We start from the raw sequence: 26,051 nt of genomic DNA on the forward strand, positions 1-26,051 counted from the left end.
CTTCAGAGAGAAATTCGCTCAATGACATTCAATAAACGCTTGTTCTATGTGCCAGGCACTGTGGTAAGTGCTATTAAACATTTTACCATCACACCAAGTGATTGTAGTTCACTGCAAGAAATTATTTTGATATATGATGTGTTAAAATCTTTGTTTTGGTTATTTACTATTTTCTTGTGCTGTCACTCAGTGAAATGTCTTTCAACAGAAGCAGTATTATACACTTACCATTAGTTATGTTTCTTTGTAATTATAGGTGGAAATAAAGAGTTGTAGCTGTACTTTTACCTGCCCCAAATGATCTAAAAACCTAAAAAGTTTTAAAAACACTCTATTATGCAGCCAGCAAACACTCAAATCACTACATCAACTGACAAAATGATATATACCATTTGATACATGAGGATTATATTAGAAAAGCATGTAGGACCTAATATTTGGTACCACTTTCCATATCAATGGTCATTTTAGTGGGTGAGCACACCAAAGAGAAGGGACTAAGAAAAGCATTGGAGGTAAACAGGACGGAGAGTGAGACAGTATCTTTGTGCCTCATGGTCTGACTCATTAAAGCTGACACCCACACATCTCTAAACTCAATTAAAATATATGATCCCAAGAAAAAGAGGATCTATTCTAGCCATCCAGAAGTTTCCCACAAATTTAAAAGCATACCACCTTTTTTTTTTTTTTTTTTTTTTTTGGAAAAGGTAGGGAAATAAAACTTCTGGCTCAAATAATGACAAAAAAAGGATGCAGGAAGTCATAGATACAAATCCAGATCTTAGGTACTTGCTGTCAAAGCTCCTATTCCCTTACCTGAAGGAGTAAATCTCATTTAGACCATCTTCCCCCTCCAGGGACATCATCATATCCTTTACCACACCAACACCTTCTTTCTGTTGCTCAGTGAGTCCTTTCTGTGGAAGAGATGGTTTGTGTCTCTCAGAGTGAAAGCTTCCATCATCTGTATCATCAGCCCCATCTTCTTCGTCAACTGGAAAAGGAAGACTGTAAGGCAAAGAACAGTATTAATAATTGTGATGTCCATAAAAACAGAATGCCTGCATAAAAACAGGCTCATTTCTATCAATAGACAACACACAATTCTATTTTCGAATAGCAATTTTAGTCCACATGTATAAATTAAATGAAACCAAAGGTAGGCCTGGATTTGCTGGGGCTGGGGTTATTTAGTGATCCACCAATAAGCCCCAAAATATACCTCCCACACACACTTTACCATCAAACTTTTAAATCAACTCAACAATCAAATCAACTAGACATCCAGCACAGTATTTTTAAGGCTACATTGTTATTCTTATTAGTTATAAATGATACACCATTTTAACTAGAAGAGGAGGCGTTGAAGGGAGGATAGAAACTAAAGCAAGAAAAAAATGTAAGTAAAATGACCACAATGATGTAAATAAAAATAGCAAATGAAGTCAACAAAACTCTAGTCAAACACAACTGATATTAATAAAACATGATCAAAAGTTATAGGACATAGGCTTCTTCTCTGTTAATAATAACTTTCTTTTTCAGGGACTATACTTTGTAGAGAGTTTGTGGGGGGATTTTTTGGGAAGTATCTGTTGTTTCAAAATTAAACTAAATTTAATTCCCCCAAAAAGGTTACACTGTACTTAAGACTTGAAATAAGGAGAAGAGAGTGAATGAAGCACAAACCTGCCACAAATTAGCCCCCTCCCCAATATCAGGAAGGAACCCCTCCTGAAGCAGCTGAGGGGAATCAAAAAGCACATTAGAGCAACAAGTCTATCCAAAGTCTAGCATGTGTTGTCCTCAGTCTTTATAAAGAAAACAACAAACAGGATGTCCAAGGCCAGTAAACTCCAAATTCTGTTCTATGAGATATTTTTACTAAAAGGAGAAAGAGAATGATTTATGACAAGACACATCTCAGATAACTGGGATCAGAAAAATAGTCCAGCAAATAGGATTCCTCTCCAGCAATTTTTTTTTTGTATTTCACAAAAAAGTGAGTCAAGGAGGAGGAAAAAGAGAAATGAATGTCAATGAAACATGTAAAAAATACCCAGAAGAGAACAGAAAGAAGTTTGGGAGGGGACATGAATAAGAAGGGCAACACTGGTACTGCCATATTCAAGTTGATGTGTTCTTTAAAAAAATAAGCTGTATTTGGTACACTCATAATTTTATATGACAAATGGAAACGTTCACTGAAGACTGTCATAGTCTTAATAAAAAGATTTAAAAACATTTTGAAACAAAGTAAATAAAATAAACATTTAAATATGGCCATTTTCCAGGGCTATTCAAGGAAATCATTGGTCAGTTACAGTTGGATAAGATGGCCTCTGAAGTGCCTTCCAACTCTCAGATTCTGTGATACTGAACAGTTACTGTGAGGAAAGTGCTTCATAAGCTTTAATGCTCTAAATAAGTATGAACTTTTATTGCCTCTCTAACGAAACTAAAGCCTACATGTAATAGTCTTCTCTGTCATCTTAATAAGATATGCTATGCAAGTAGTAAGTACATGATAAATGCTTGAATTAATTTTTTTCAAAATAAAGATGACTGACAGAAGGTTCAGACTCCTTAACCATGCAAAAGCATCATCAGATCATCAAGAGGAAAGAGAAGCCAAGTGGAGCCCTTGAAATTCAAGGGAAATTTGTACTCAGTGTAAAGAAAAATGTCATTTCAACAGCACTTCATTTCTCTGAAGTACATTCTTGAAGAGTTTAACAAATCTATAGGAAGACACTATCCTCACTACATTTAAGAAATCTGTAGAAGAGAAGCCCTCAGCTCTGTTGGGCAGCCACTGAGGAGATTACCATACCACTGGAGGCGGAGAGCACCTTGCCACAAATGCAGGAGTCTCCAGTAGATTCCAACAAAACACAAGCTTTTGGACCTCTTTTACCAGAAAGCTCAAGAACTTGTCTTATTTAACAGAAGTGTTAGGTATTATAAAATAATTTTTTGTTAAAGCAATACTTATATAAATGTGAGTTTTAATCATTTGAGACAAGAGATTATAGATTTCTGGGGGAGAAAGCTCTTTTGTTCCTCTAAAGCAGCAGTTCTCAAACTTTTTGGTTTCAAGACGCTTTCACACTTTTAAAAATTATAGCAGGCCCCAAAGAGATTTTGTTTATGTGGGTGATAGCTATTGATATTTAGCATATTAGAAATTAAAATTGATAAAATTTTAAAATGTTAATAAATTTTAGTGTAACAAATCCATTACAAGCAACATAATTTTTTCAAATAACTTTTTAAAACAAAAAAATTTTAGTGAGAATAGAATTATTTTTCACACTTTTTGCCAATTTCTTTACTATCTGGCTTAACAGAATGGAGTTGGATTCTGTAGCTACCTATGCATTCAATTTATTGCAATACATAGTTATGACTGAAGTATATGAAGGAAATCCAACCTCACACAGTTAAGGGTTGGAAATGGTAAAAATATCTTAATAGGAAAGTAACATCTTACTATTATTATGAAAATAGTTTTTACCACTTGGGTCCCATGAGAGGTCTCAGGTCCCTTCAGGAGTCTAAAGACCATACTTTGAGGACTGGTGCTTTGAGGCATTATTTGACTGCCTCCTCAAAATTGAGGGATGGAAGAAAAATATTTTTCCCCTTAATTCATTTGTTTTTTTTTCCCCTCTTAGGTCTTGGTTTATTTTTCTAAAATGACAAACAGTATAATTGTATTAGTAAACCAAATCATGTAACACATTTTTATTTTCCTAAACTAATAAATTTAGAACTGGAAATGAAGTTTTTAAAAATATTACAGGTATTACAACTTTCCCCCAAATTTCCATCTGTCCAGAACCACCCTATAGTCTTCTTTCTTGCTTTTCATTGAAAAAAATCCTCCCAAAACCTGTTTTTCCATGGCTTCAACATTTCTGGAAATTTTCTGCCTAAAACAGGATTCTTGAGAAATGTTTCTAAAAAGTATTTAATCTCTCTGTATGACATGCTTACATGAAATAAGGAAGATGGACTAGATATTCTCTTACAAGATCTCTTCCGTCTCTTGGCTTATTCCAGAGGATGGTAAATAAGCCACATGCTGGCTCCTAATACAGAAGCAGCAGGGAAGGATGTATGGGAATGGAGGACTAGGGGAAGGATTTATATTCCTTGGATTTACCATCTTATTCCTATATCATGGGACTTCTCCAAGGATGAGTTTTAACTTGATTTGTTAGACCCACGCTCTTACAAGAACTGAAGGGAGATGTCAGATCGCTTCAAGTTACTGACGATAATGTCCAACTGGTCTTTGCTGAAGGGGCTACTCAGATCAGTGAATACTTCAATATGTTTCCTCTCAAACTTCTTTCCACTAGAAGAAAGAAAATTATTGTGTTAAGAAAACATTACCTATGTTATCAGGAAAGTGACTGCAATAAATTGTTCTACCAAGAGACCAAAGAAATAAATCAAAAAGAAATTAATATGGTTTTAATAGTTCTAATGGTTTTTAAAGGTATATAACAGTGGTTCTTAAATGAATCCCCAGTGAAGTATCATTTTTGACAACCTGGAGGAAGTTTCTGGGTGTTTAAGAAGAGATTATATGCCTTAAATATCATTCCAATTTCCACTTAGTAAGAAATATGGTCAATGTGCCTAACTGAGCTCTCTTAGCTTCCTCCTCCCTGATCAGCTTCTTCCCAACATCCACTGCTCCCCGGGAATAAGTGTCAGAGGTGAATCCATTCTATAACCTATTTCTGGTGCTATCAACTAAAGGTAGGTAGGAAAGGGAATCCTCCATTTTGTCTTTCCACAAAACAAGAGATCCTGTGGACAGGGGAAAATGAAAATAATGGCACCTTTTAGAAATGCAAAAATCGACTCATCAGTATGTCAAGTCAGTGACACGGATTTGGGCACAGTGAACATGTGCCATGAAACTTGCAAACTGCAAGGGATCTCAATCTCCTCATTTTACTAATAAAAAAACTGAGACCCTGAGACACGAAGAGCCCAGGTCTCCCTGGTCTCAATACCATTTTCTCCACATCATGCTACCATTCTCTCGGGTATACCTGAATCACATTTACTGACATGGCTCACTGACAGTCATACATTAAGCCAAAAGCTTCATGTCCCAGGGATACTCTCCTTGGCTCCGCAGTCCTCTAGCCTTAATAAACTAAATATGGAATACATCTTGAAATGAAGTAACCAATGGAGTTTTGGTAAACATTACCAAGAGCTAACTAGTCATGCTACTTGGTTAACAAAGAATTAACTGCCACGCTGCTATAAAAGACTTAAAATATTTGCCAACTCTCCTTGGCTGCAATACTTACATGGTTTCCTTTTGTATCACATCCATGCATACAACGAGAGCATCGAGGACTAATTTAGTTAAGGAAAAGAGGCATTACCAAGCAATTGCTTCATCCTGAAAATATACAGCTATTTCCCAATTATTTTCCAGCCTGAGCTATACAGTTATAGCTTACATTTACATAGTGTTTAAGCCAGGTTTAAGAAGTTCTTTACATCTGTCAATTGATCCTGACAACAATACAGATGAGGATCTGAGGCTGGGAGAGGCTGAATAGCTTTCCCAGTGTCACAAAGCTATTAAGTGATTGAAGCTCTGTACGCTGCACCACCTCACTTTTCATGGCCCAATGTGGAAGTGCTACCACTTACAGACCCCTGCTTTTGAAGTGATCTTTGTTATCACGGTCACGTAGGGCAGCCTCATTCACAACATAACACATCCAATTCAATTCAATAAAATGAAAAATCTTTTATTCAAAACTGCAGTGTGTCTAAAGCTGAAATATTGCACACAATCCAGTTTGCCACACTTTCATAGAAAAACAATTAGAAAAAGTTTCAGAAATAGTTGTTGAAAGGATAGGGAAGCAGCCATATGAGAACAGTCTTTAAAAAAAACTTTTTAAAAGAGCCTGCAAAAAAAAAATAGCTATAATTATGGGCAGGATACATGTGGACTTCCAAGCTACTTCCCCAAACATTAAAAGACCCCCTTAAAGATTAAGAGGAGTAACCTGAGAACAAATTGTCCCCCAAAAAACCATTTATAGATGACCCATTTACAATCAGTTGACAAAACTAGCATTTTGATGATGCTGATAATAGCTAACATTTATATAACACCTACTATGTGTTAGGCACTGTGCTAAGCATTTCACAAATATTAGCTCCTTTGATTCTCACAACCTTGGGAAGTAAATGCTATCATTATCCCTATTTTACAGAAGGAGACTAAAGCCACAGGGTTAAGTGACTTGCCCAGGGTCACACTGCTAGTAAGTGTCTGAGGCAGTATTTGAACTCAGGTTTTCCTGACCCACGGCCCAGCACTCTGTCCACTGCATTACTTAGGTGCCCATCTTTTTAGGAACTATCCTTTTGAAGATGATATCAATCAACTAACAAGCATTTACTAAGTGCCCATGAGCTGGGCAAGTGCTGGGCATCCACACACAGGAAGGAAACAATCCTCACTATGCCTCAAGAGCCACATTCTCTTGGGGGGGGGGGGGGACGTACTGGATGGAATAAGGTATTCATCAAGACTGGTTTGGAGGAGCCAACAAATGCCCACTACAATAGGCTGCACAATCCTGGATTTTCCCTGAGAAGAGTGGTGCTTTTAAAGATATAATTTGATGACCAGTGGATCCAAATGTGCTTTGTAATATGCCTACATGCCTAATAGGCTTTATGTTGAGTTTTAATAATATAATTTCTAATACTGTAATTTCCTTTCCCAAGATCACAGGAAAACTTATCAAGGTTATGTTACTCAGATGCTAATCTGATATACTTTACTCACCAAGTGGAAAATTACAGAAACAACCTAAGTTTCAGGAACTTCTCTTTCCTGAATTCTACAGATTTTACTGAATAAGAAATTACAAGACAGCAGCAGTCCTGGCTTATCACCATCAGTACAACAGCACCTCCCAGTGATGAAGCATAACATTACTGAGAGGTGGTTTTCTGTTCTGGACCTGTGATTTCATGACTAGTAGATACTCCTAGTGAGGAAATTTCCTTTACCTATGCAGATCTCCAACCATTCTGTGATTTACAGAGTCTCCTGGGGTTACTGAAAAGTCAAATGACTTTCCCAGGGTCATGAGCCAGTGTGGGTCAGAGCTGGGACTTGGACTCAGTTCTTCACACTTCTGAGAGGACAAAGAGGCAGCTCTTTATCCACTGTACTATAATTCCTCTTGCTGATAGTTTAGGAATACAAAAATAATTGTGTTCCTGGTATTACCAAAAAATGCTCTTACAAGATGACCAGTTGGAGACCCATAAAACTATAAAATACGGACATCAGAGTTACTCTTTAGTGTAGTAAGGGCCATACTCCTTAGAAAAAACCTGGGAGAGATCTAACAGGAGATACCTCCCAGATATACCCTTTTCTCTCCCTTCAACCTTCTGTTACTGCCTTGGACCTTTCCCTGTGCATCTTAACCTCCCAACCTATGTATTATGAGTATACAGGGAGACAAATATCATAAACAATATAGGATTCTGTACTTAAAAGAGAACTCGAGTCTCCAATTCAAAAATCCTCATTTCTGAGGAAACTAAGACCCAGAAGGACTAGAGTTTTTCATGGCCTCATGGAAAGATCGCTGCTTTGAAGTTGGAACCTGACCTGTGAGACACTTGGCATTTCTGACATTTACAGCTCCTCATCTATAATATAAGGGGATTGGACGGGATGACCTCTGAAGTAACTTTGTGTTCTGATCTGCACTCCTAAATGCCAGGATTACACATGTGGTGAACCTACACTGGAATGTGCATCCTGGTCCTGCTCTGACTCCAAACTAAACTTTCTTTTGCACCCTCTGCATCACCAGCATCGCCCTCAAGACCAAAGGCCCCTTCAGACTGAGACATGATTCCAATAGCAACCACCTCACCACCCAGTTCTCTTGTGGGTGGAAAAAAGGATACAGTCAGCTTGTCTAGAGCCTGGCTGAATTGAGTTTTGAATGTCTTCCAGCAATTCAAAATCTGGTAGCTTTAGGTGTCTATGTACAGTAATATTCTGATACTGATCCCCAGTGGCAAGGTCATTCTTAGTGGTATCTGTACCAAAAAGAACTAAAGCAATTTCATCTTTGCTCTCAGCAAACACCTGAAGAAAAAAAAATTAAGGCACTAAATTATACACAAGGTTTGTAAAATGCAATTTTTATACATGCTAAACCTAACGTTTAGGGTTGATGTCAGAGGAAACAATACCATGTCCCTTCCTGCAGCAGGGCCTCTGCTCAAGCAAAGTATTGATGGCAATATCTTTATTCTACTGAGATTTTAAGTTAATTTTGTTAATCCCCAACTTAAACACAAGTACAAGTCTAAGAAACAACATACTGAGTGGTTTTTAACCTACCCAAATCCTGTAATTCTCACTATGAACTAGTATTCAGAGGTGATGTGAAAACAAACCAATATATATATATCCAATACCAAAAAACATTCCTTCAACCATTTAATTACTAAAGTAGTTCCAAACAGGTAAAAAAGGGCGGCTATAACTGTGTCTGTGATCCAGTCTGCTTACTACCTCACAAGGCTGTTATGAGGATCATATAAGATAATTCATTTAAAAATCACTTTGAAAAAGCTGAAGTAAGGTAAACTTAGCCTTTTCCAAAACTGACAACAAAATTTCCTAGTTATGTCTGCGTTTATTTGGTATTCTTAAGTAGATGTGCCAATGTAGAAAACATGCTATACTTACCTGCCGCTGCAAAAACATGGTCATCACCTTCTTGGCTTGTTCAAATGAAGACTCCTCACCAGGAAAAGAGTTGAGCATGTTAAAGCTCACATCTAGGCATAGCACTACAGCTGCCTGAAGGGAAAATTCCAAAAGATATTAGAAGCTGCCCAGTACATACAAGTAAGCCCATTAGAAGAAATCTGCCTATTGCTTAGATCACTTACAAAACCTGTACTGACATTTGTAAACACAATGAACATAATGACACAAATTCTTGATATTTTTATCTATCACAGAGAAGCCATAATAATCCTGATCCTTTCAGAAATCTATCTAAAAAGTCACCTTTTTAAACTTCTGATTTTAGGATTTCATGACCTAAGATTTCATTAGTATGCATAACATGGTCAGACCTACACCTTAGGAAAATTGCTTTGCAGCTGTGTGGAGACTTAAGGTACAGACCAATTAGGAGGCTTTTAAAATAGTCCAGGAAGTGATGGAGGTCTGCACTAAAGTTATGGCTCAGCTGAGTGACTAAAAGACAGAGATAGAAAAGTCTGGAAGAGGGATGGGTTCTAAGGGAATGCTAATGTGTTCAATTTTGGACATGCTGAGTTTAAGATATCTAAGGTACATCTAGTTGGAGATTTCCAAGAGGCAATTTGATATGTGAGACTGGAGGTCGAAAGAAATTGTTGTTCAGTTGTGTACAACTTTTTGTGATCCTTTTCGGGGTTTTCTTGGCAAAGATCCTAGAGTGGGTTGCCATTTTCTTCTCCAGCTCATTTTACAGATGAGGAAAATGAGGCAAATAGGGTTAGGTGACTTTGCCAGGGTCACCCAGCTAGTAAATGTCTGAGGCCAAACTTGAACTTGGGAAGATGAGTCTTCCTGATTCTCAGCCCAGTGCTCTGTCCACTTTACCACCTAGATGCCCCATTGTGGGGAAGAGAAATTAGGGCTAAATAGGACTGAAAATCATCTGCACAGATACAATTGGATATTCATAGGAGCTGAGATCACACATAATTATTTGTATACACATTTCCTCGTCTCTCGCCCATTAGACTATCAGTTCCTTGACAGCCTAGAGAGCCATCTTTGTACACCCAGCTCCTAGCCAGTGACTTGCACACAGTAAGAATTTAATAAATGTTTAATGAATGAACCCTAAGTGCCTCATTAAAGGGAAAAAATGAGTGGGACTGGACAACTAAAAAGTTCTTTCCACCTATAACATTCTATGTTTCTGTGACTATATAAACCCAACTACAAAGTGACTCTGAAGGGACTGACAGGTGCCATCCACTCAAGCCCTCTGAGCCATTATTGGAGCTTTCTGACAAAGGGTCTAGAGCATGGGTTTCTCCTGGACCCCCTGAAGAAAATACCACTTTTAGTGGATATACTCTTGTATTCTTCATTTAAAAAAAATAAAAAGTAGGTTCTGAGGTTGTTTTTTTCCCATTCCATTTTTTTGTATGGGAAAATGATGTGAAAAGGCATCTAGACTTTCCTATTGACACCCATTCCCACCACCATTGATAAATCAGCATTTTATTAATCGCACTTGCTTTGTACCTGGGAAAAGGCAAAAGGTTCTTGCTCTCAAGAAGCTTATATTCTAAGGGAGAAAACAGGTAAATAACTAGGTACATTCAAGATCCATTTAAAGCACATGGAATGGTGGTCAGCTAATTGTGAACCAAAAAAAGGTTAAAGAAAAAATATTACGGTCTTGGGCAGAATCAGTGAGACTCAAGAGCTGGAAGGGATGTCAAAAACTACCTAAACTAAATTACACACAAATCATCTTCACAATATTCCATTCTCCCCCCACGCCCGCCCCCAAAGTGGTTGTTTTCAGCTTTTACTTGGAGCCTTAACCTCCAAGGACCGGGAACTCATTATCACTAAGGCATTCCATTTTTGTCGGGAAATTATTCCCTATCTCAAGTCAAAATCTATTTCTCTGCACTTTACACCATCTAGACCCGGTTTTGCCCTCTGAGGCCAAGGAGAACAATTCTGATCCCCCGTGTTTCCCAGATCTATCGGGACCGCGGGATTTCAAAATAGAAGCATGTGACCTAGATCAACCTCCTCATGTTTACAGGGGAGGAAACTAAGGCCCAGACAGGGGAAGTCATCTGAACAAAGTCATCCCGGTTAGTGGCAGAGTTACCCTTCAAAGACAGATTTTCTGACTCCAAATCCTGGGGGTGGGGGGGTTGATTGTACTTTAAAGAAATTAGGCGGTATTTCTCTCCCCGCCTCTGCCCCCACCTCTTCCGTCTTTTCTAATGTAAACTAAGCATCCCCCAGGACCTTCCTCTTTCAGGAAATCTGGCCACATTCCACCTGCGGGCAGAGGAACCACGGTGAGATGCTAGAATTAAGAGCTGGAAGGGGCCTTAGATGTTCTGGGGGCTCTAAAGCAGGCGTCTGTGATTTTTTTTTAAATAAAATATTTTACGTTTCAATAAAATCATTATATAATACGTTTCAATTATATATGTTTCAATATAATCATTTCAATTCTATTTCAACAGAACACTTCAACATATTTCAGTTATGTTTCAATAGAGTCGCATTTCAATATAATGTATTTTAATATATTTCAATATAATACATTTCAACATAATGGGCTTCCTTTGCAATCCTACTTATTTTATGCATTTAAACACATTCTATCGACGGTCTTCACTCGGGCCCGTTTATGGCTCGTATATAGAAAGTCGTTTGCATATATGGTCTACCCTCTAAAAGAGGCAGCTCCCCGACGGCAGGGACCTTTTTTGCGCACAGCACACAGGAGGCTCTTCATAAACGCTTGCAGACTGAATGAATGACTGGGAATGTGTCCCAGTCACAAAAAGGGCCAGGAGGCCCCGTTCTAGTCCGAGCTCATTAGAAGATGGGGCACTGAGGCCGGAGCTTTGGGGGCCCCGCCCCCCTTTCACCCCCTCCGCTCCCCGCCCCGGCGCCTAGAGCTGTGCTCCGAAACCCCCGGTTACAAGGGACGCCCCAGCTCCAGGAACGTTCTAGCCCTCCCGCCCGACCCCCGTTCGCGTCCACAGCAGCCCCGAGGGAGAGTCGAGGCTAAGGGTCGCTCCCTTCCCTGGACTCGCTCTACCTTATTCCACGCCATCTTGCCGCCCCGCGCGACGATCTTTTCTCCCGCTCGGAACCACAACAACTTCAGTTCCGGGGGAGCACGGGACCTGGTGGAGGGGGAGAGGGGCGGGGAAAGGAGGGGAGACTTTGGGCGCAGGCGCGCTGGCTGGAAGCGGAGAGCCGGAAACCGGTGCCCGGGAGGAGGAAGGAGAGCAACGCAGGGGCAGCGTGACAGCGCCGCGCATGCGTATTGGGTTTTGTAGTCCTCCTCCATCCACCCCCATCGCCTTCGGATACCAAACCCTGCCTTGACTGGTGTTACAAATTCATTATCTTTGTTCCCTTCTCCTACAATGAGCACCAGAAAAACAAAGTAAATAAAATAATGGTCCGGTATGTCTGCTCTTCTAGATTCCCTCTAAACTCCACTTCTTTTCGTAATACAACAGTTATTCTCTGAAGATTATATAAAGTTCTAGAGCTGGGAGCGGCATTAGAAAACAGAATATAGAATGAGAAAAGTACTCTTAGAACCGGGAGCACCTTTAGAACACAGATTGTTAGAATTTAGGATGTGAGAACTGGAAGCAGCCTTAGAAAAATAGAATAGTTGAAGAGAGAATGTTACAGCTGAGAGCACCCTTAGAAAATAGAATATGAGAGTTAGTCTTTCACAACATGAGTATTGTGGAAGGGTTTTGCATAATGATACCCATGTGGCCTATGTTGAATTGCTTGCCTTCTTAGGGAGGGTGGGTGGGGAGGGAAGAGGGGAGAGAATTTGAAACTCAAAGTTTTAAAAACAGATGTTCAAAAATAAAGTTTTTGCATGCAACTAGGAAATAAGATATACAGGCAATGGAGCATAGAAATCTATCTTGCCCTACAAGAAAGTGAGGGAAAAGGGGATGGGAGGGGAGTGGGGTGACAGAAGGGAGGACTGACTGGGGAACGGGGCAATCAGAATATATTCCATCTTGGAGTGGGGGTAAAGGCAGAAATGGGGAGAAAATTTGTAATTCAAACTCTTGTGGAACTCAATGCTGAAAAGTAAAAAATATTAAATAAATAATAACTAAGAAAATAGAATATTAGAATGTTAGAATTGGAAGGACCTTAAAATACAGATTATTAGAATACATAATGTTCGAGCTGTAAGGAGTTCTATAACATAGAATACTAGAACATAAGATGTTAGGATAAAGTATTTGAGCTGGAAGCTGAACATAGAATTTTCGACCTCAAAGCATCTTAAGATAGAATATCAGAATGTGGAATTGAAGAACTGAAAACAAGCTTGGAACAACAGGAACAGATTTTAGGCTTGGAAAATCCTGTTTCCTGGAAACATAGGATAGGAAAACAAGATATTAGGATGCAGAATACAGAATGCAAGAGTGGATTCTAATGAGCTGGAAGCAGTATTTAAATGTAGAACGGTATCGTTTGAAAGGACCTTAGAATACAGATCTTAATAACATAAAATGAGATAGGGATATGAACTGAGGCAGACAGAATAAATGGACAAGCTGGGCCCAGAACTGAATAAGGAGAGTGGGCTGCATGGAATTGGGGAAAGGGAAAGTTCTTTTACTGACCCTCAACTTTCCCATGAAAGCAAAGTCCCATCTTTCTACTACTAACATTTTATTAGCATTGCTACTGTGGAACATTTTATACCATTTTATATCATTTTTGTAATTTCAATCAAGGGCTAGGGCCTGAATTAATGATCAGCTGGACCTGGGCTTCCTTGTTCTCTAAAGTTTACTCAGAGAATATCTTTTCTCTGTCAAGACGGCCAGATCCGACTGACCTAAGAACATTCTTTGCCCTGTTAGCCATTAAAGGATGAGACCCTAATCCTGAGAGAGACTACCTTGCTTAATATTCTACAGGTATATACTTTAACTGACCTTTGTCAATACTCTTGTCTTTACAAACCTATTCCATTAAGGAAAATCCTCTTCTTGTATCATGGTTAAACATACAGGGGATCATAAAAGTGATGTATGTAAGTTTTCTCATTTCTTTGTTCAGACAGCCAGAGCCTATGCTCTGACACCTTGTACGTATGTATGTAAAGCATAGCTTAGCTATGCTTTAAGGGAAAAGAATGAACAACATGGATTTTTCTATCACCTACCTTGTTTGCCTTCTTCAACCAAACTTTGAGGTTTAACAGTTATGGTGCCGTGAACTTCGGATGGAAACGATGGAAATGGGACAAAGCAGCCCAACCTTGCCAATGCTTCAGGTGCCACACGATTAATTTTTCCTGGAATTTTGGCCTTGACAGGGTGGGGGTAAGTTGTCTCCATTCCCAGCTTCTAAAACGGACTCCCACAAAATTGGCTGAAGTCCGAAAATTCCCTTTAAGCTAGCTCTGGGGACAGGGATCAAATCTGTGGTAAAATGCAGATCTGCAGTCAAATGCACATAGATCCCCTGGAAACACTGATTGATCTAGAAAATTAGCTATGGATCAATCAAAAACTAGAATTAGAAGTCCAACTGTTACTCCACTCCCTCCACCCTATTCCTCACCCCCTCCCTCCCTTCCTTCCCTTGGAGGCCTGGATCGAGGGGAGAAAAACTGCACTTTGCCATTACCCCCTCCCCCTCTGCCTCCCAGTACCTACTCTAACCAGAGAGGGGTAACTCTGTTCTGCTCCCATTGCCTCCTCTCTCTCCTCCCACCCCTCTTTTATCCCCCTTCCCTTATGGGCTCTGTTTTTGCCTTCTGCCCTATTCCTGCTTCCTTCCCTTAAAGGCTCTGATTATGGGGAGGATAAATGCATTTTATCCTTACTCCTAGCCTTCCCTTACCTGCCCTAGTCCTCCTCCATCTCCCCTTTCCCCCTTCCTAAGGGATAGGATATGGAGAGTCAGAAAAATTAGGAATGCCAAGGCTTCCCCAAAGACCGTAGGGGTGCTAATAGCCAACTTATGAAAGCTTCTAATTCTCTGTTGTTTAAACTCTGAGTTCTGTCTGTATTTGTTTTGTTAATTGTCTGCTAATTGTCTGTGTGAGAGCCTGTGCTGTGAAATGTCTACACTTTGTAAAATCTGAAATGTAGGCAGCCAGAGATCTCTAAGGCTGCAGCTAGGGAAACAGAGACTTTTTTTTTTTTTTGTAATGTCTGGGCTGGCCAACTGCACTTAAAGAAAAAAAAAATAGAACTGAAACATTTTAGCAGATTCTGGGATTGATTATTCATTAAAAGTTTGGAAACTGGTTAGTTGGATTTTGGGAGAGAGAACTCCTGAGACTGTAAAATCACTCCAGGAGCACACTCTTGCTGAAACACCTCCTCCCAATACTGATCACTTATCACTCCCCACTCCCTCCCCAGAGTTAATAGAGTTTCTCAGTGTGGGAAATTTAAACAGCCACAAGAATTCTTGTTAACTCCTTTCATCCTGGATCAGATTAGGAGAAGAGAATGCAGGAGAACTGTAGGAAAAACTTAAATCACCCTTCCCCACCTGGCAAAAGGAGGAGAAGGGCAGAAATTCACAGACTGACAGTATGCTGACAGTCCTGTGCTCCCTGGGTACCTTTGGAGCCCATCCTTTTTGGCAAAGCCTGGAAATGCCATCCAGGTCCTATCCATTCTGCCCACTCTGTCCCCAGCAGCTGCAAAACTGCCCTAGGTTCAGTAACTTCTGCAGCTGTGGGGGAAGGGTGGGGTAGATGGATTTGGACTTTGGTTAGCGTTCTCTGAACTATGCCTCCAAGAATTGTCATCACTGAGAAAAGCCTCTGCTCTAGGTAACTTCACACTTCTCTGTTCCAATTGCAAAACTGTATTTTATTCTCTGTTTGACCTGTTTCCTGATTTGTAAAGGAAAAATAATAATGATGGTTGTTATGGGATCAAAATGATAATGATTGTAAAATGCTTAGCATAATGTCTGGTATATTTTAGACACAGCATTATTATTATCTCTCTCTAATTTAATGTAATAGTTAACTTTTGAAGTGGTTTTTGAATACCGAAAGTAATAAGTTGAAAATTTTTCTATGTGTGATAATCTGGAAATGCAATTGATGTCATCTGAAAATTATTGTTTCTGTATTTCTAAAATTGCATTGTATTTCTAAAATTCTCTTAGATTGTGAAATTCGATAAGACCATTGTGTGGTAAGAAATGATATTATAGCAATTTTCATCTGATTTTGATAGGTGTGAATTGGGTTTTTAAAGGGATGTGATAAAATCTGATGATTTGGAACTGTTACATGTGGTTATAACAAGTAAATAATTAATAGTACTGATATTTAACCATGAGAACAGACTTTCCATGTGAAAACTTTTGTATTATGAGACTATATCTGGTGGTTTAAAGTTATAGTATCAAATGATGAGGTGATCTGTGCAAGGAGATTTAGAAATGCGTTCACCTAAATTGATAAATGGGTTGTTTCAAGTTTTTAAAATACATAATTATGTTTAGGACATTGTCACATTTCTAAATTGTATAATTTGGCAAACAGATGTATCAGCAATATTGAAGAAAAAATGTGATTTTATAAATAATAATCATTTACAGTGCTAAGAGTATTGGGCCTTAGAAATTAAAATGTTACCACTAGTGGTTATGAATCCAGATTTGATTTGCTCATCCAACTAAGTTATAGTCATCTGATTGTTAATTAATGGATTCTGTTTCAAGTTTTAAATACATGATCATTGCTTGTGGTATACTTATATTTCTAAATTTGTTCTTTATGCAACTTGGTTAACATTGCATTGCCTATGCTGTTAGAAAAACAAGTCCTCTTATAATCTAGATGTTGTTAAATTAGGAATTGTAATCAATTAAGAAATTGAGGTTGTTAACTGAAACAAGGACTTTTGCAACCCACAGGGATCTCTTTATAAGTTTAAATTTTTATCCCCTATATGAACTGATGCTAATTGAAGTCACCAAAAGCAGAACATAGTACATGGTAACTGTTTTGAAGCAATGATCAGCTGTGAAAGACTTAGCTACTCTGATCAATGCAATGATCCAAGACAATTCCAAAAGATTCATGAAGAAAAATGGTATCTGTGTGGGGTAAGACCACCAGCCAGCAATTAATTAAAAAGAAGTCAGAGGTCTCTCAAATTTAGAAACAGAAAAAAAACTTCTTTATTATGATGTCGCGGGAAAGGGTGGTCTCCTAGACAATCGGTAGGGAGAGGTGGGGCCCAGAGGACAGAAGTAGCTTTATACTCTAACATAAACAACCCCTGCCCCCACCATCACTACCATTGGCCTTTTACTCTCATTGGTGGAGTTCGGGCTCACAATTTCATGGAAATCTACTACCCTAGATACAATTTAGCCAATGCCAAACTCTTAAAAACACTTTTTCCTTATTTGGCAAGGACACAGTTCAGGTGATTTTTGTAACTTGAAACTTAGGCCTAGCTGTCAATCAGAAGCCCTGAGCCGTGCTGAAAGCTCCCCACCCCCATCCATTCCACTCAGTTCACAGAAAGACTAAGATCCAGATTCCATGGGAGGGCTTCACCATCTCACTCAGTACCCATCTCTACAGAGAGAACTGATGAACTCTGAGTGCAGTTTGAAGCATAACTTTTCACTCCTCCCATTTTTTGCAACACCCCCCCCCTTTTTTGCAACATGGTTAATATAGAAATATGTTTTACATGACTTCACAGGTATAATGGATATCATATTGCTTGCCTTCTGAATGTCTGGGAGAAGGGCTGAAGAGAGGAAGAGAATTTGGAACTCAAAATTTTAAATGTTAAAAATAGATATTTTTAAGTCATATAAATAAATAATTTATCTACAAACCAAGCCTGATTACCCTCTTCCTGATTGTTATCAGAGCTGGCTATATCGTTTCAAGATTTGGGCCATTCTGAAAAACTTCCCGGGATATAATTAGGCCAAATGTCAAGAGACAGTGTTAATGCATAAAACTACACTATGACTTTTCGGGCACCTGGTATATTAGGGTCGCTTAGTAGACATGTCCCATAGAAACCTGAATATCTGTGTTCGTTAGTAGTGATCACTGCTTCCTTTTCTAAATGCTTACAAACCATCTATCTAATAATCCATTGTACAATGTTGTTATTGAACTCGTTGACCTGCTGTTTCTGAAAATCACTTTTTTTTTTCCTGAAAATAAGGACACCATTTGTTCATCTCACAGCACCTCCCATTCTTCATGATTTGTTGTTTTCACACACACACAAACACACACACACACACACACACAAATTGTTTTATTGATGCTTTTCATTCATACATCCCTGTCACTTCCCCAACACTCCTCCTACCTTTGCCTGCACTCTCCTTTAAAAAAAATTTCAGTTGAGCAAAACAAACTAACATTTTTGCCTATGTGACAAAACAGGTCACATTTTGCAGCTATTGTACACCATTTCCCTGGCAAGATGGGAGAGGCATGCTTCCTTGTCAGTCTTTGCAAATCTTCTGAATTCACAGAATCATGAAGCATAAGATTTGAGATTTGAAAGGGTTCTGAGTGACCATATAATACAAAGTACAAACCATACAAAAAGGGTACCTATAACATACCTGACAAGCAGTAGACTGTATTGTATGTGAAGTATAGTACAAGTACAGCCCAAGGAGGGGGCGCCCACTGTCTCTTGAGGCAAGCCTCTCATCACCTGCCTATTACTGGCAGCTGTCTCTTCTAACACAGCCCAAGATTTCATTAGCTTTTCCTGGCTGCTACATTCTACTGCTGTCCAGTGGAATATTGAGTCTGCAATCTGCTAAAAGTGTCAGATCCTTTTCAGAGCAATTGCTGTCTCTCTATGCCTCTCCCATCCTATACTTATGGAGGTGGCTTTTTTGTATCCAAGTGTAAGAATTTATTTACATTTATCCCTATCAAATCATATGATAATGGATTCAGCCCAATGCTCTAAGTCTGCCAATATTCTTTTTTTTGTTTTGTTTTGTTTTGGTTTTGGTGGGGTTAAATGACTTGCCCAGGGTCACACAGCTAGTAAGTGTCAAACATCTAAGACTGGATTTGAACTCAGATGTTCTCGACTCCAGGGCCAATGCTCTATCCACTGCGCCCCCTGGCTGCCTCCCCAGTATTCTTTTGGATACTAACTTGGTCATCCAGGATGTTACCTACCCCTCCTACCTTTCTGCCATAAACAAATATGATGAGCATGCCATCTATGCCCCAAATGTTCTCTCTCATGCTTACTTCCATAGATTCACCAGTTTCTGTAAAGAAGGATACTTTCTTTGAATTCAGTATTGCCCCCCTACTCAGATTCTTTCCATTAGCTATTTAGTCAGAACTTTACAGTTTCATTAAATCTAACTGAGGGAGCATAGTCACCTTTCTTTCTGGTGGCAGCAAAGGTTAACCCTCAACTTTTCCATTTTCCTTAGGTCCCATGTCTTCAAGAAATGGGCTTGGGATGGGTCTTGTTTGTCCTGTTCAGTTTGAGTCGCAGAGAGTGGAGTCTCCAGATCCTGGAGCTGAAGCCAAGGTGACCCTAGAAACAGAATTCTGGGCTAGATGTTGCTGTCAGGAAAGTCCTGAGAAACCAGAGTGCCTGGAATGAAGCCCCAGGGTGGGGGGAGGAGGGCTTTGGATTAGGAATGTGGTAGACTAAATTCTATATATAAATTGAGTTAAAATGTGAACCAAATTCCCCTTGCCTCCGCAGAGACTAAATGGGTGTAGAGGGAATTATACCCCCAAGTGTTTGGAGAGAATATGTATATGTCTGTTCTTGCTATACTGTTGAAGTAAATATTCTTTTGTAGCTGTAAGTTAATCTGAGTATTACATGGTTAAATGGAACTGGGGTGCTGGGAATCCACTATTGGGTTGCCAGCTGGCTAAATGAAATAGGTATGTGTGGAACAAAAGACCACTGGCTCAAGTAAAAAAAAAAACAGAGGTGTCTCAGTTTCTCAAGGCAGGAAAAAAACAGAAGGTTTATTTGATCAAGTCTCGAGAATTGGGCATCTCTCACTACCAGGGCAGAGACAGCGGTGAAGAGAGGCGAGGAAGAGAATACAAGCAGGGAGATATATACCCTTGTACAAACAATTCTAAGAAATCCCACCCCAGAGGCTGGACCCCCGTCCCCATTTGCAGAGACGAGTGGCCTCACAATCTAACCAGGAATAAGTTTTTACTCAATACAAGCACAGAAACTACAGAATTACCTTATAGGGAAACTTTAATGCTAAAATGGCTATTTGTAAGTAGGTTAGGGGAGGGGGAGAGGGGAATATCAACTGGTTTCCCCTAAATCATATGATTTATAGGAAAATGAAACTTAGGCCTGGTGAGGTTCACATCCTAACTAAATTTGTACTATGTCTATTTGAATATTGCCTTGCCTGAGTTATTCATAGGGAAGCTTTCACAATCTTGTATTCCATTCACAGCTGAGGTGACATCTATAAATCTAAACAAGTTGGGGGAGAAAGATATTCCTAAAGGCTAAATAATCAGATTCCCACAGACTCAAATTTGTCTCATTTCCCTTTTCCTTAAATATTGATTCTCAAACATTTCAGATATAAATACATATATACATATTCCCTATGAAGTCTTCACACTTTATTCTCTCACTACCTCGCACAGGTGGAAGCTTGATCCAAATGAAAAGATGAAGGGCACCCAGGTGGCTCAGTGAGTAGAGCATCAGCCCTGGAGTTAGAAGGGCCTGAGTTCAAATACAGCCTCAGACGCATAATAATTACTAGCTGTGTGACCTTGGACAAGTCACTTAACCCCAATTGTATCCCTTCTCCCCTCTAAAAAACAAAAACAAATGAAAAGACTATACCTTCTTCAACTCTCTTAAAGGTATTAGAGAACCCTGAGAGAACAGTAAAATGTGACAGACTTAGCTTTTAAGCAGTGGGAGCCAGAGTAGTCATTGTTATAGGGCAAGAAAGTTCAGATGAAGAGCAGCAGCATAGAGATAGCAGATAACAAACATTATTTACTCTCACAAAGGGAGGAGGAAAATAGATGCCAACAAGGAACAGTCTTGGTTTGTGGTACCTTTTGTTCTTGGCTGAGGATAGCAAACAGGGCGGTGACTTCTTGATATGAAACCATGTAGCAGTTTTAACATTCCTTTTAAAGATCCAAAGGCCCTCAGTATTCAAACTCACATAGCACTTTAGGGGGGAAAATCCAGCTGGCACCAATAGGAGATTTTCCTGTCATGCATAGTCAGGAATATAGTCAGATTAGCAAAATGAAGTAATTTTCTGATCTACCAATTAAATGAAGAATAAGGAGCAGGGACACAAGGAAATTAAAAGAACTAGGGTAGTGTGCAGCATAATGACTAATCTCTGGGTTTATTAGTCATAGAATATATACATTCTGATGGCCTGGGGCCATATTAGTCAAACTGGTACACATGAGATGGGGGCTAATGCATTGATCTGACTAAATAACCCACACGTTAATTTTTAGGCAAACAAGACGAAAGCAATACCACCCACAAAAGAGCTGAACCACCAGCTTTGTGAGCCAGGAAGAACTTAGCAGTTAACATAGAGTACCTTTTGATGCTACGTGGTGTATATAAATGAGAATGAATGCTTAAGTAAGCTCCATGTGTCCCCATGCATTATCTCGATACATAACAGAAGTACCATAGAGCCAGCTGTAACTGGCTTGGGAGTACAAGATTGCAGATCTGTTCTACCCTGATTATGCCAATTATATGGTGGCAGATCTTCCGAGGAAAACACTGAAATACAAAAGAAATAACGGCAGACCACATAGGCATGGTGATACATGTGTAGATTTATTAGGGTTTTTAGGTTAATTGAGGCAGTTTACTCACATGCCAGTCCTAGACAGAATGATGGATCCCCACGCCCACTCTTTGGCCAGACTGGATTATATAGAAACAGAACAAAAAAGACACAGGGCTGGAGATGGCCTATGGTCATATGTAAGTTTTCCCATGGGACAGTTATTCTTTTGCTGTTTACATTAATTCAAGGTACTTTAAATCAACTCCTCCCAGAGGTCATGTTCTCATACTTTGGCTCCTTCTCTACAGCTAGAGCCCATTGCTAAATTTTCAGTGTCAGCGTTTATACCTCAGAAAAGACAATTGCTACAGATCAAGGCTTGATTTATTACTTAGCTGATTGTCTAGATTTAAAAGAATATTAATAATCAAATTAAACTTAAAAGTGTATATGTATATTTGTTTTTTTTAAATGGAGAACCAAGTTGTTAAACTTATACCAGCATACCCCACATTGCTCTATAAACATTGCTTAAGCTCAGGAGTGACATAGAAGACTGGAGGCCTGGTGATCAGAATAAACTAATAATAATTAGCTTTTACACGTACTTTAAGGTTCACTAAGTACTTTGAGTCCATTGTCTCATCTCCTTTGAACATCATGGCTCCCCCATATATAGACTTGGCTCATGTGTTACACAGGTATCACTAGAATCTGGCCCATTCATCTACAAGAAAGAATGGAATTTCTGCCTTGAAGGGGGCAGAACAGCCATAACTGGGCATTTGCTTCTTTCTTACATGTCTCCAAAAGGAGTATCAGGCTAGATTTATATTTATCTGGTCCCTGAAATATTTGTAGTTTTTGTTCTTCAGTTGTTTAGACATGTCCAATACTTCGTGACCCCATGAACCATAGCATGCCAGGCCTTCCTATCCTCTACAATCTCCCATTCAGTCTAAGTTCATGTTTGTTGCTTCCATGACACTATCTATCTGTTTCATTGTCTGCCATCTGCTTATCCTTTTGCCTTCAATCTTTCCCAATATCAGGGTATTTTCCATTGAGTCCTGTCTTCTCATTATGAAGCCAAAGTATTTAAGCTTTAGCTTTACTATTTGCCCTCCTATATTAGGAAGGCAGAATTTATGATTTCAAAGAGAATCTCATATGTGCCTAAAAGGTCCGGAACCGCAAGATACAAGGAATTCTCTAGGCAGAAGGCAGGAGAACTAAAGCATGTATTTACACTCCACAATAACAAGCCCACAAACCAGCGTCCCCATTTTGATATTTTCATCAAAAGCTTCCAGGCCCAATAAGTCCGCCTTATAAGGGTAACCAAAAGGCCACAGAGAAGCGAGATAGTATAAGGCAAAATCGTATACATGCTTCCCCTCTACGGTAAGAAGATTACCCACTAGCCTCTAGTCAGCTCTGCTACCGGCAGCTCAGCTTCGGCTGTAGGCGTCTCTGGCTCCAACCGGAAAAGGAAAGGAGGATCTTCAAGCTGTCCTCTCCCCTCTTATAGAGTTTTTGACATCATCAAGCGCCGCCTGAACAACCAGGGCCGATTGGTTCTTGACTTGGCCCCTCCCCCAGCGTAGACCACGTTAACACACCTCCCCTCAGCCAGCGCCACGACTCATCACACAGGAAGCTCTGGTCCTGCCCCGGAAGAGCAAGCCCCAGCGTCCAGGGAAGCTCAACGAGGCGAGCTGAGTCATTCAAAGAAAACAAAGTCCATTCTGGCTACACCTCCCAATGAAGAGTCTGAATTAATTTCTTTAACTGTGGACTGATTTAATCTCCTTGTTTTCCAAGGGACTCTTAAAAGTCTTCTCTAGTATCAAAATTTGAAAGCATCAGTTCTGCAGCTATCAGCTTTCCTTATAGTCCTACTCTTACAGACCTACATTACTACTGGAAAAACCATAGCTTTGACTGCATAGATGTTTGTTGGCAAGGTGATTTCTCTGCTTTTTTAGAATGCTTTCCAGATTTGCCATAGCTTTCCTTCCAAAGAGCAAGCATCTTTTAATTTCATGAAAATAGTCATCATCTGCAGTGATCTTTGAGTCTAAGAATATAAAATCTGACGCTGCTTCCACTTCTTCTCCCTCAATTATCTAGGAGTGATAGGATGAGTTGCCATAATCTTAGTTTTTTTAATGTTAAGCTTTAAGTCGGCTTTTGTATTCTCCTCTTTAACCCTCATCAAGAGGCTTCATAATTCCACTTCACTTTCTGCCATCAGGGTGGTATCTTCGAATATCTGAGGTTGTTTATATTTCTCCCCAGCAACCTTAATTCCAGCTTTTGATTCACCCAGTCTGGCATTTGCATGATATACTCTGCATGTAAGTTAAATAAACCAGGTGACAATATACAGCCTTGTTGTACTACTTTTGCAATCTTAAACTAATCCTATTCCACATCTGGTTATAGCTCTTGCCTCTTGACCCACATACAGATTCCTCAGGAGACAAGTAATATGATCTGGCACTCCCATATTTTTGAGGACTTGCCACATTTTGTTGTGATGCACACAATCAAAGGCTTTGATATAGTCAAAGAATCAGAAGTAGATGTTTTTCTAGCACTCTCTTGTTTTCTCCATAATCTAGTGAATGTTGGCAATTTGGTCTGTAATTCCTCTGCCTCTTCGAAAACTGCCTTGCATTTCTGAAAATTCTCACTTCACATATAGTTGAAGCCTAGTTTGCAGAATCTTAAGCATAACTTTGCGGGTGTGTGAAATAAGCATAATCGTTTGGCAATTGGAACATCCTTTGCTTTGCCCTTCTTAAGATTTGGGCCATAAACTAATTTTTGAGTACAGTATTTTAACAGCATCATCTTTTAGAATTTTAAGTAGCTCAGCTAGACTCCCATCATCTTCACTAGCCTTACTGATAGCAATGCTTCCTAAGTCCCACTTGATTTCATTTTCCATGATGTATGGCTTTAGTCAGTAACTACACTATCGTGGTTATCAGTGATGTTCTTTCTTGTATAGTTCTTCTGCATATTCTTGCCATCTTTTAATCACTTCTACTCTTGTTAAGTCCCTACCATTTTTGTCTTTTATCACACCCATTTTTGCATAAAATGTTCACTTGATATCTATAATTTTCTAGAAGAGATCTCTCATTTCCCCCCTTCTGTTGTTTTCTTCTATTTCTTTTCATTGCTCATTTAAGAAAACCTTATCTCCTCTTGCTATTCTCTGGAATGCTGGATTCAGTTGAGTATATCTTTCCTTTCCTCATTTACTTTTTCCTTGCCTTCTTTCCTGAGCTATTTGTAAACCCTCATCAGAAAATCATTTTGCTTTCTTGCTCTTGTTTTCTTTAGGATGCTTTTTGTTACTGCCTCCTGTTCTACATTGTGAACCTGTGTTCATAGTTCTTCTGGCATTTAATCTACCAGATCTAATTCCATAGATCTACTCATCCCCTCCACCTCATATTTATAAGGGATGTTATTTAGGTCATACCTATATGGTCTGATGGTTTTTCCTACTTTCTTCAATTTCACTTTAAATTTTTCCATAAGAAGCTTGATTTAGCCACAGTCTGTCACAAGTCTTGTTTCAACTGGCTGTATAGCACTTCACCTTTGGTTGCAAAGTATATAATCATCTTGATGGGGTGCTTTTGCTTGGACCCTAATTCTAACATTACATTTCCCCTTAGACTCTGCCTGTGCCTGAACTCCAGTTCTAAAATCACATCTCTCCCTAGCTTCAAAGTATTGGCCCAGGCAGCCTCTCTCCAGTTCAAGGGCAGCATGCCTCACCAAAATAACTTAGTTCTCAAAACATATTCTTTCCCAGGCAGGCAGCCTCTCTCTAGGTAAAGGGCAGTGTGCCCCAAAATTATCTCTGCTTCTTCCTCAGTAAGTAGCTATGCCCAATTATAGATTGATTCAGGATGCTGATAACTGACTATACACTGAGTCTAACATGTATCCTAGACATAGTCAAATGTATACTCCCTTACATCAATCTTGTCTAACAAGACATGTGATGGAGTCCACCTGGATATTCCCAGTCAGCCACGAACTTTTGGTGACTTAGTGATGTTTCACAGGCAAAACCACACCCCTGGGTAGCCCTTCTGTGGGCTATTTCCCAGGGAACTCTGGATAAGATACCTGCGCAGTAAATTCAAAAAGCGCATGTTCCTTTAAGAACTGACCAACCCCTAATCATGCCTTGACCACTCCCTAATCCCACTCCAAAACACCTAATTGACAGATTTCATCCCTAAATCTTGTACTCAAACTTTCCCTGTAGCCCTGTATGGTTGCAGGTTCCCTAAGAACTCTTGCCTGCTTTATCTACATAAAGCATAATAAATCTTTGCCTCCTTGACTTAAAGAATGCTTGGAT

The 26,051-nt window shown here is 39.4% G+C and overlaps 1 protein-coding gene across 1 annotated transcript in view; it reads right to left on the bottom strand.

Annotated features, from left to right (window-relative positions):
* Positions 1–11,987, bottom strand: part of XRCC5 (X-ray repair cross complementing 5) — a 114,598-nt gene extending 102,611 nt beyond the window's left edge. Inside the window, exons 1-6 of the mRNA XM_036756969.1 lie at positions 11,910–11,987; positions 8,789–8,902; positions 7,996–8,179; positions 5,343–5,391; positions 4,244–4,366; positions 820–1,011 (exon numbers count right to left, since the gene is read on the bottom strand). Of these exons, the coding sequence (XP_036612864.1) occupies positions 820–1,011; positions 4,244–4,366; positions 5,343–5,391; positions 7,996–8,179; positions 8,789–8,902; positions 11,910–11,924 (677 nt within the window). The 5' untranslated portion in view covers positions 11,925–11,987. The remainder of the gene's footprint in view (positions 1–819; positions 1,012–4,243; positions 4,367–5,342; positions 5,392–7,995; positions 8,180–8,788; positions 8,903–11,909) is intronic.
* Between the last annotated feature and the right edge of the window lie 14,064 nt (positions 11,988–26,051).

Source organism: Trichosurus vulpecula, chromosome 4, assembly GCF_011100635.1.
Source record: "Trichosurus vulpecula isolate mTriVul1 chromosome 4, mTriVul1.pri, whole genome shotgun sequence".
Taxonomy (NCBI): domain Eukaryota; kingdom Metazoa; phylum Chordata; class Mammalia; order Diprotodontia; family Phalangeridae; genus Trichosurus; species Trichosurus vulpecula.